Source organism: Toxotes jaculatrix, chromosome 19 (assembly GCF_017976425.1).
Source record: "Toxotes jaculatrix isolate fToxJac2 chromosome 19, fToxJac2.pri, whole genome shotgun sequence".
Classification (NCBI taxonomy): Eukaryota; Metazoa; Chordata; class Actinopteri; family Toxotidae; genus Toxotes; species Toxotes jaculatrix.
In genome coordinates, this window is record NC_054412.1 from 5,451,159 (window position 1) to 5,463,211 (window position 12,053).

General features: G+C 40.3%; 1 protein-coding gene across 8 annotated transcripts in view; it reads right to left on the reverse strand.

The window, feature by feature from the left end:
* The window catches only part of lama2 (laminin, alpha 2), a 150,280-nt gene that overhangs the window by 84,408 nt on the left and 53,819 nt on the right, over window positions 1-12,053 (reverse strand). For all 8 annotated transcript variants that reach the window (XM_041064268.1, XM_041064266.1, XM_041064267.1 and 5 more), the window contains exon 15: window positions 2,571-2,675. In XM_041064268.1, the coding sequence (XP_040920202.1) occupies window positions 2,571-2,675 (105 nt within the window). The remainder of the gene's footprint in view (window positions 1-2,570; window positions 2,676-12,053) is intronic.

The following is a 12,053-nucleotide window of genomic DNA, read 5'->3' on the forward strand; positions in this document are numbered from 1 at the left end:
TCTGAAACAAAGGTTTTTACTGTCTATCTTTTGTTGTTATTTTTGTTGTCGCTTCTATTTTATCACATCTAAAAATTGTAATTCATTAAAAGAATGAGGCAGGCACTTTCCTATGTTTCTCTTATTGTCAATAAATCCCATTAAAAGACCAAGATCAACATTAGTAGGGACTATTTTCAGCAGCGGATTAATACACATTTAGTGTGCTAGTATGTGAGATGGCAGTGAAGGAACATCTCACACAGTGCACACAGTGTGGCTCATTAATGCATTTTTAATGGTTTTTGCACATCGATGGAGCTGAAAGAAAATGAGGATTGAGCTGAAGCCTTGGCTACACAGGCAATACTTGTCGTAACTCTTGTATAATACATCAAATGACAACATTTATGTTTAATCTAGTTCATCGCCCCTTAGAAAACAAACGCACCATATTACTGCAAAGATTTGGAAGCTGTTTGCATCTGTTCAGATGATGTTTTCAATTCATATTTGAATAATGTATCGCCATTTGTTTGCACCTCTTGTTTCTACATTTCCTCCAACCTGTTTTTATGTTTCTTGAAATAAAATGAATTCTATTCAGCTCCTAAAGTAACTCCTAAAGAGCTACCGCTAACAGAACTCAATATATACTGTTTTGCATTAGAGAAAAATAAACTGGAGCGTAGACTGAATCTTAATGTCTTTTTTTTTCCAATTGTTTCAAGCTAAATGAGAAACTCAAGACGCACATATTTCCAGAGCAGAACACTGTTTGTTGATACTGTTGCCGTGAAAGGCTCGGCATTTACATTTCTTTTAACTGTGCAGATGAAGGCTGATAAAGTGGGCATGGATTGAGAGAAAGACACGGAAATCAACGAAGCCACACAGACAAACACAGACAGAGAGATTATTGTCTATTCAGATCCCAAATAGTTACAACTGCTTCTTGCACTTCACAAAACCATACAACAAACAATATCACAACTCGATGCAGATATGCAGAGAGTAAACAGTGGGGGGACAGAAAGAAACAAAACAAGACAAAGGCTGAAAGAGAGACAGAGAAGAGGGAGAAAGTTGGTTGACAGTGTGTAGGTGGTTCATTATTGTCATCATTTGGAGAGGCTTTTTGTTGACAACTAGACCGACACTTGTCCTCCTCTCCTCCTCCTCCTATCTCCTCCCAGTCTGTCCATCTCACTGACACATCTTTAAATAACACAAGCTCATTGGTCTGTGACTATCCATCTCTCAGTTTTCATTCTTTCCCATCTCTTTCCCTCTTTATTTCCTTCCTCCCTTTTTTCTTTTCTTCCTCCTTACCTTTCTTCCTTCCTTCATCTCCTTCTTTTCTTCATCTCTTCTTACTCATTTTCCTTACTTTCCTACTTTGCTTTTGTCTGTCTTCTCTTAGTCACTCTTTGTGTCCTACTGCTTTTTCTTTGTCCCTTTTCTCCCTTCCATTTTTTCTTTCTTCCTTCCTCCCATCTTTCTTCTGTCCTTCAGTTTTCCTTCCTGCCTTCCTCCTTCCATCATTTATATCCCTGTCTTCCTTATGTCTATACTCTTCTTACTATCCTTTATTTTCCTGCTGTCCCTCTTTCTCCCTTCTTCTTTCTGTCATTTGTTTTCCTCTTCTAACTGAAAGACAGAAAATAAAGTAGTGGTAAAACTGTTGTTTGCATCTGTGTTCATACTCAATCTAAAGCTCCATCTCTGCAGGATAAAAGACTTATTCATCATTTAATTTTTCAAATCTATGATTTATTTTTACAGTGAGAAGTTATTACACCCTATTACTGACAATCCTCTTTAACAAATCATCGACTGAAAGTTGTGTGTGCAAAATAACAGGGTTGTTTGTACAGCTCTGGCACACTGTAGATATACATAAACGTACACACATGTGCCAACCTGTACTTGTGCCATTTGTGCTTATGTGTGTACTGTCTACTCACACACACAAACACATAATGTTGTTTACTGATACAAGAGATATAAACAGTTAACTAATAGTGTTGTTGCTCTGCTTATTGCTGCCATGCATCATATCACAACCTGCTCATTATAAAGACATACAGAGCGCAAGGAGAGGGAGAGACTCTCTATCTGCATTTTTTATTGCTAAGTTCAGCATTTCTCTGCCAGCTGTAGCTGCTTTAGTGTGTGTGTGTGTGTGTGTGTGTGTGTGTGTGTTTTTAACAGCTTTTATTTGCTACTTCATTTAGTAGTTTTCACTGGTGCAAGATTCAGCGGCTTATGGGAAAAGATAATGCTGCAGACACAAATATATAAAACATACATTCATATTGTGTGTGTGTGTGTGTGGGTTTCCCCTGGTTGTGACCACTACCTCTCACACCAAACACCGTGTATTTACCAGGAGAGGAACACTCCTTGTCAACCAAGGTGCTGCCCAGAGATCTAGAGCATATTTCTTGGCTGCTCACCGCTCATAAGGAATCTCCCAAATGTACTAACAGGGTTAAATAATGCAAGACCTATCACACGCTCCATACAAAATAGTCCAGAAAAAGGCAGATATATAATGTCTTTATCTTTGTGTGTGTTGGAAAACTTACCTCTATGATTAGGTCAGGTTCAGAGGTGACTCTAAGTGCCATTTGGTCTTGTTGGTCTGTTGTATAAGACACAGTGTAGACCACAATCCCTCCATAGGCTGAAAGCTGAAGAGAGACAGAGAAACAGAGATTAGGAAGTTAGCTGTTTGCAGAATTTTGTAGATTTACGGCAAATTATTGAAATGATTAATTATATTTAATGTGTGTTCTGGCATACAGCTGATACCTGTATCCAAAGCAAGCCAGATTGTCTTCTCTGGACACATTGTCTTACACTGATTAACTGAGAGTGCCTCACTGGCAGATTTAAAGGGACACGATGTGATTTTATTCAGAGCAACAACCACTGTGGCCACAAGTGATCATTAAAGGATAGCAAATGGCAAAAGTAGTGTAACGGTAACACAAGTAAAGTTATTCCTTCTCTTGATGAGTTGCATAATCTCATTTTAAAGACAAGCACATCAAACAAAAAAACAAAACAGCTGAGTGTACCCTAAAAGGCCAGCGTACAAACTGTTTGCATAACTACTATTTTTAATCTGAAAGTGTAGAATTAGAAATATTATTTAATATGTTGTCACAAAAAAATTATCTTGAATCTGTAAATGTTTGCGTCAAGTTTGAATTATGTTAAAATCCAGCACCACTACCACTTTACACAGCAAAACTACCACAACTACTGCTTCTACTAAACTACTACTACTGTGTTTTCCTATAATTTTGTTTTAAAACTAAGGAAAACAAAAATAAGCTACAATCTTTGTTGTCTTGTTGTTTTGGAGCAGTGTTTCTGTTGAGTCCACAGAATGAGCTTTAGCTGGAGAAACGCTGCGTCGGCATGATCCCGAAATTTATTATTCTGCTCCAACCTGAACAGTAATGGGTGGGAGAGCGAGATAATAATGCCACCATAAAAACAGAGAGAGTGGGGGGACACTGAGGAAGAGGGGGAGAGAGACGAAGAAAGAGCTTGAGACAGAAAGATAGAGAGAGAGTGAGTTAGAGAGGGAGTAAGAGGTGGGCTTAATATCTCTATAAACCTCTTCCATTCTACATCATTACTCTCAGTTCTTAAACTGGGAGGAGGAATCACCCATTTCACAGCTGACTGAAAATGCACACACACTTACACACCAGCAGGCATGGAGGTGTACTTGGGTGGACATTTTATTGACTAACACTATTCTAATCTGACCCTATTTGCTGATTTGGACTCCAGAAGACAGTAAAGTCATAGTTTAAACCCACAGTGCTTTGTAAAAAAAAAGCGTTCAAACACAAGGTCAGGTTATAATTCTCTGTGGGTTTTTGACTATAAGAAACTTTTTTCCATTGCTAATATGGAAATATAGAATGGTGAAACTTTAAAAAGTCACTCTGAATAATACACTTTCATTCTTACACATGTTCCAGTCCTATGAGCATCTTGTGGTGCATTAAAATAAAACAATGTCTTCTTGTGACACCTAATCTTAGGTTTTATATGTCAATGAGCTGAGAACAGTTTTACCAAAGAATGATTTTCGTTTCCAGTTTATATCTTTTGAACATTTTTTTTTTTAATGCATTTGAAGAGGTAAACTGGCCCTGGATTTCACAAGAATACAGATATTCTGACACAGAAATAGAAAACGTTTTATTCTTCTTTAGACATCTTATGACTTTTATCCGGTGGGCCCTTGAGGGTGTCCCTGGCCTCGCGTTGGGAAGCGGTGGTGCAGAGCAAAATCTAGATTAAAAAAAAAAAAAACACCAAAAGACTGCATAGGTCTATTAGTGCTTTAACTCATCCACTTGAGCAACAGGGCCTTGCATAAAAAGTTGATTTGCATGTTTTATGCTCGCTTTTATTATTACTGTTATAATAGTATGCACTCATCAGCACATGAACTGAGGGGAAAGAAATGCTTCATCTGTACATTCTCATGAACACTGTTCCACTGTCTTTGTGGATCATTCTCTCTTCACTTAGCAGACCTGAATTTAGCTATTTAGTTTCTTTGAAATAATTGGCGTTTCTAAGAAAACTCATTCCTCTGACGCCATCCACTCAACCTGGACAATATTTAAAGCTTTTGTCATGGCAACCTGATGACCCATCTCTACCCTGTGGGAGGGGAGGACACCTACAGAATAAAACAGCAGGAGAGGGGAATTATGGGGAGAGAGAGGGGAATTACAGTGAGAGGAAACTAAGGAACAATAAACAATAAACTCACACACACACAGCTTCAAAAGACCTCAGTTGGATTCCCACGAGAGCTCGATAAAGCTGTTATTAACTCTATTAGTGTCCAGAGTAAGAAGAAGACGAAGACAGAATCCTTGCTGTTAAAAACCTAATCAAGGATCTGACAGTCTTCATGACTGTGAACCTTTTTAAGTGTGTATCAGTTTACTCAAGTCATACAGATTAATATACAGTATGTGGGTAGAATATTGTTAAGCAAAATAATCTCATATCACAACAAGAATACTTTCTGAAGAAATTGAACTAAATAGCTCGTTGAGATGGGAATTTGTGGTACAGCTGCTGCAGCAGTTACAGGGGATATTTTGCATGGTACAGTCCAAATGTTTGACTTCAAATGCTTTAAAAAAAAAAACAAAAAAAACCTTGCCTAAAACACTGATGAAAGTTTTACTGACACACACATTAGAATTCTCTCGCTACTGTTTATCGATCAGAGTGAAAAGAAAGGGGATTCGCAGAAAGGAGGAAAAACTGGGAGGCAAGAAATAAGAGAACTGAAAAGAGAGGAGGAGGTGGACAGAACTGAGGACAGACAAACAAAAGATGCGATAAAATGCAGCAGGACACCAGGGGAGAGACACAAAACAAGGATGAAATAAGAGGGAGGAAAGCAGGGAGGAGAGGATGGAGGAAACGCGAGGAGTAAAGTTATGATATTTAATTTTCTGCCTATGCTAAAGAGTGGGTTTGGCATGGAGCAAGAAGAGGTGTGAAAATGAGTCACTATCGACCTTATTCCTCCTCCAGGGTTCCCACCGGAGCCCTGATGTAACATGACTTCTCCATAACTTTAAATAACAAAGTCAGAGCATTGTAATGACCTACAAATGTTAGTCTGTCCTGATTATAATACTAATGTAATTCTAAAAAGGGTAGATTTCTTTGGACTTTCTGAGGACAACAAACATCTAACACGCCAGAGCCAGACATCTAAAAAACAAAAACATGTTATCTATTGAGATAAACAACACAAGAAAGATCCAGGTAATATCCTTCAACAGTAACAACTTTGTTTTACATGCAATGAAACAGGACGAATACAACTGATTTAGTCTATTTTTATGTTCTTAAGTTGTGTTACTCCATTTACACCAGTGTCTCACCAGATATTTTCAATTAAATGCAGTGCCTCTCAGGTGTAAGATGACCTGGCTTCACTGACAACTCATTAGTAAAGAATGCACACAAAACAACAATCAGCTAACAGTACTGTTAGCTATAAACTAGCCTCTTGCTTAGACGCCCACGTACACACTGAACTAGCAGGAAAACAAACCTGCTCCCTTGCACAAAAACTACTGTCATAGCTGAAATTACAGACGGGCTTCACAGAGTCTGAGCTGACAACATGTTTACCTGGAAATCTCAGAAACTACACTTTCAGTCTTTTTTTTTTTTTATCCTTAACTCTCTAACTGAACATCTGTGGACACAATGATACAACAGTGGCTCTAAACATGTCACCCAGTCTGTTACAGTAGTATTACCACTGTCATTATAAAACAATTTAAGAAAACTGGGAAAATAATCTCACCTTGAGGTCCATTTCGCGCTCTATTACATCTGCTGTTGAAGATCTATTTAGTGATTTGAACAGCAGATGGAGTTTGCTAAGTAAGGACTTCTTGTCTATGATGAGTTAAAAGTCTCAAAGTTCATTCTTGCCAAACAATTTATGAATGAAAACTCCTGAAAGTGTTTGAAATTTCCATGACAACTGGACAAACTCTAATTAGGGTGAAGTGATACAACTGGAACCTCCAGAACAGCTATTAATGGACCTTGAGGTGAGACTGTTATGCCAACTGCTGTTTCTAACCTCAATAAAGAACAGTAAAAGTCAATGTAACGCACTTTTCTTTGTCCTGCTACACATCACACCGAAGGTGAATAATCTAAAAATTCAATCCAACAAGAGTCACTTGAATTTTTTCTTTTGTGTAAATGGAAATCTAAGGTTACGGTCGCGTCTTCCTGATCACACAGAAGGGGAAAACTGAACTATGGTGATTTTGGAGGAACAAAATCAAACAACCACCAACTTTAGAGGTGCAGAAGGCAAGGACAGTAGCTAGCGAAGCAAATTACTGCTTGTAAGTAGTAATGACATTGCTTAAATTGAAAAAACTTTCTTTTGTGCATACTGCATGCTAGCTTCTTCAGAGAAATGTGTCTGCTGACCTGCATTTGTATGCCTGTTTGTTTTGTTATACAAAACCAGAGAGTGGAAACCAACGCTCTCTTTAGGAGATTGGGCAGAGAGAGAGAGAGACACAGTGAGGTTGGGGGGGACAAAGGAAATCATCCTTCAGGAAATGAAAACCAGATTGTCACAAAAGCTTCAGAAAACAAACTCCCCTAAAGTGACACACATAAACAGACACACACACTCACCCACACACACAAGCTTGCAGGCATACGCAAGAACACACACAAATACCCGGCGAAACAAAGACATACACTCACACAGAGATAGAAATATAAACACACACACACACCTGCGTCGTCTTCCTGATGCCTGTGGTTGTTTGCAATTGGTATCGGGAGTTTTCACTCTCTGTTTATCCACCGCTTACGCACAGACAGGCACAAATACAGACACCGACACACACAAACACACACACACACACACACAGACACACACCGACTATTGTTGTTCCTAGCAGTAGGGATAGATTGGCTCCAGATGGACCAACAGTCAGTGGAATGCTGAACTGACCTTCTGTGTGTGAGAGTGATATATGTTGAGAAAGAGAAAAGAAAGTCCTTGTCGAAAAAGTAGTAAAACCAAAAAAATCTGTCTGTCAGGAGTTAGCACGAGGGGCATGTCTGAGCATGGTCTTGTTTGGTTCTATATCTTCAGGGCCTTCTCCGTGCAGGCTTTTTTGATTGCGCTGCATCATGCCTGTTGGTGGGAGATGGATGCAGTACCCTTGAGGAAAAGTGTGCAATCAGACTTTTTTCCTGGTATAGAGAGACACTGAGTCCATAGGGGTGTCTGCTGCCCATGGCATCCAGGATCGCTCCTGGAAAGAGCTCAGAGAGTTGAAGACGACATTGTACAATGATATGGTTTAATAACCTGATACCGCAGTTGCACCCAGGATAATGGCTAAGTGAATCTGTGTGTAATCACCCATGTTAGTGGCAGGGGGAGCTAACATTTTACTCTGGACCAAGTCGCTCTGAGTGGGAGAGACAGCCACAGTGTGTTTGTGGTCTGGAGTGTGGCAGGACACTTGTTTCAGACAATTTGCACCGTGAAACTTCTTTTTTTTTCTGGGTGGAGTTCAGGTGGTTGGTTGTATCTTGACTTGGTACTCCTCTGCAGCTTCCAGAGAGTGGGTGTGTTTAGTTGGGGGTCAGACTGGATATATGAACCCTGAGTGGGTGCTGGAAGATTGGAATGAGTCTGGTGAGTTGGGCTGCCAGCCGGTTGTTTTGCTTAAGGTGCTCTGCATGGGGTATGCCCTCAGATGATGTTTGGGGTTACAAGCGGTCACTTCATGGGGTCTTTTCACTTTACTGCATGAAGGGGACGGCTGCAGGGGGCAGATGCCGTTCTTGATTAGGCCCATAGACACACTGTTATGTACTTAAGGTGAGGTTTGGGTCAAGACTACTTGATTAAGTAAAAAGCAATTCAGGTTACAGGTATGGCCCACAATTTTTTGTACTTACAGTTCAAATATCAGACATTTCACTCCATAAAATTTTATGGCAGACAGACATTTGTGAGCTGTGCTGCAGTAGAAACAACACTTCTTGCGCTTGCTTGTGCATCTTGGAAAAGAAAAAAAGAAGAAAGCAACGCTGTTGAATTCTGAGGTGGTTGTGTGCTTGACTATGACACAATAATTATCACCGTCGGTAGCAGAGGAGCGAAGGTTAGATGTACTGTAACTCAGTGTGCACATCTCATCCAGGAAAATGACTAAGAGCAGCTCATTTACCTCCAGCCTCTCAGAGCCAATCAATTATCATTCTGCACTCCCACGGCTCGCTGACTCTTGAAAGTCAACTCCAGCGGCTCGCTGTGTATCAGACTTGAAGTAACAAACAATGGCAAGATGACACCCCATTTCCAATACATTCAGTGCTGATCGCCCTCTGAGGCTGGGATCAGACACACACATGCATGTTGCAGCCGCTGTGGCATTTAAATTAAGTATCACCATCATGCTAATTCTATGATAATTATATGAGTATGTAAACACAAGACCATCAGCCTGTATCAGTCTCAACACTGCCTTAAACCAGTTGGACCTGACAGGAAATGAGACCTGATTGATTTAGAGTGCAATGGAAGCTTTCCGGCACAAAGCTGGACTCCTCCAGTTTGCCACTGATGGATTACACATCTTAACAGACACCAAGACCTGTTGACAGCTATTGTCTGGTTTCATGATCGCACAGAGGTGAGAAGAACAAAAGTAAAGGACAACAATGTCATAAAGGAAATACAGTCTTAATTTCAAGACACTTGTTGCGGCAAATCAAGCGCTGGCATGCACAGCGAGGTATATTTTGTTTGACATTAATTACGTTTTTGTCATGAAAGCATCAGTGAAACAGGATTACAGTGATTTCTGTTGTATTCCTACAAGTAGATAACCAGGTGTAATGACTATCTCTTCTCTGAGACATGGGACTGCTGTGTAGATCTCTGCGCACACAGTTTCCATGAACACAAATTTGCGTGACGCCAAATTATTTGGTTGATGGAATCTGTATCAAATCCACTGTGATTAATGTAAAGGTACTTTTCCAGCCATGTAAGTGAAAAAACAAAGGTGGGTTAGTTGAGGAGGGGGGGTTTGGGGCAGATCCATCTAGAGCAATCAAGACCAGATTAGGAGTGGCACTATACACAAACTCCTCTACACACATTTCTCTCTCTCTTGTGAGTCACAGCTCAGCAGCTTGGTAAAGGGTGATGTTCTTCTTGTACACTTCACCACTTTTCTGGATTATTATTTTTTATTGCTTCTTTACAGGACAGTACAGAAGACAAGGAAGCTGAAAAATGGTTACATAAAGTTAGGGAATATGGAGGCAGAGTTATAAGCAGGAGTTAAGGCGAAATGCAACACAAGCTGAGTTGTGTGTGTTTGTCAAGTTTCAGTATGTTTTGAGCTTTCTTTCATCAGCTGTCAGCAAAGGATGTTCTCTCCATGTTCATCCATCATCCCTTTATCTCCCTGCCTCAATCTCCCAGTACTCTCTCTTTCTGTCCATCTCTGTCAGGCTTTTTTTCTCCAAATGATGAGCACTTTTTTGTTTTTGTTTTTGAAGCTTTCATCTGTCTTGAATGTGAATCTGTTTGTGTATCTGGGTACAAGATGGATTCAAGGAGGTCAGGATTTGACAGCTTTCGTAGCATGTTAGAAATATGGTTTAAACGATGCTGACATTCATTAACATTTAATTTTGACCAGTTTACTGCTCAAAAAAAAAAAAACACTTAGACAACCAACAATCTCTAATGAAACAACAAAAATGTGCTTTTAATGTCACCTTAAAATCAAACTGACATTCGGAGAAACCTCCATTTGACCTGCTGTTGTAGATCAGGACCCTGAGGTGAGAATATTTAAACTCAACTTTTAAGCCACCCTGGATGAGAAAACTTTTGAGTCTCACTTTACTCAAAAGAGTCTCTTCTGGCTTTGTCTTGTAAAATAGAGGAGTCACCGAATGCTTATTAAAAACATGAAGTCGTCACTAAAACCCAACTTATCTGCCCTTGACTGCGAAATAACCCAGAAAAATTGTAAAAAATATTATTTTAATAGCGCAGGCTTTCATGGTAGCGGTGGCTATCCTTGAGAATAAGCCGTCCCTGGACAAACATGGGCAATAAAATACCCAATGAGCATCACTGGAACATGCTTCTGGACCAATGAGCATCCCACAGAGCGTGCTGGCAAGCCAATGAGCATTCTTGGCATTAACAAAGCAGGAGGTCGTGCACGAGAACTAAGAATATTATCACACACACATTTATACGCATATATGCACTGCTAGCTTGTCATTACACACACAGCCTGTCACTTCCAATGACACACGCTAACATGACAGACCAGAGCGTGCATGTGAACGAGCCGCATAGTCAAGTCACATAGCATCTATCTCTGTAACACGATCAGAGACTGAAGCAAAGAATCGCTTTTTCATACAGTACTCGCACACGGCTCCTGGCGATCACACACACATGCACACACGCACACACACATGCACGGAGTGGTAATTTGTTTGTTTCACGTGTATGGAGGCATTTGGTTCTGCTCTGCTGTCCCTAATGCCTCCAAAACACATCATTATCTGACTTATATAGGCCTCGGAGTGTGTGTGTGTATGTGTTTGAATGAGAATATCTGCCTCTGTTTGTGTGTGCGCATGTGTAGGAGCGTGTGTTTGTGTGTGTGTGTGTGCGCTAAGAGAAAAACAGTTGATTATCGAGTTCAACAGGCGAAACACTGTTTACCCTGAGAGACACAAAGTGAGAGAGATACAGAAAGAGAGAGAAGAGAGCTGGGGGTAAGTAGAGGGAGATGATTTAGGAACAGGGAGGTGAAAAATGGGAGTCCTGGAGAGACGGAGTGAGAGTTGGAGGAGCAGACCAATGAAAAGAAGCAGGGATGGAGGGATGGTTAGAGGGAGGGAGGGAGGAATAGAGGTTCAGACAAAGAAGTGAGATGACAAGCCAGGCCTGCAGGGTGCAAAATAATGAAATTCAGTGGTATATCCCTCTAAGCCATGACACCCAGACAAACATCACAGTCAGTCTGTTGTTGTAGTAGGGCAACAACTCGACTTCAGAAACATGGATTGCAGCTATTTGCCAGCTGAAGTGATAAAGTCTAATCGTGGCCACAGAAAACCGCAGCACAAATTCAAACAGTCGACATTAGCAGAGGCTGATCCAGAGGAGCAGGGATGGGAGGGAGGTGAACATCCCAGCAGGATACATTCTCACCAGACTTACAACCAGGGGATATTTTTTTTTTTTTTTAGATGATCAAAAAAAAAATAAAAATCTGTTTATATATTCAAGCCTGTCCTAATGCTGTAGCCTCATGTCTGCTTTTACATATTTGTCTGCCAAAGCTATCATTAGACTGTAAAATGGCAGGAAATGTTAATGCTGTAACCTGAAAGTGAAAGGACTAATAGACAGTCAGGTCACACATCAGATTACAGTGTAATCAGACAGGAACACAGAA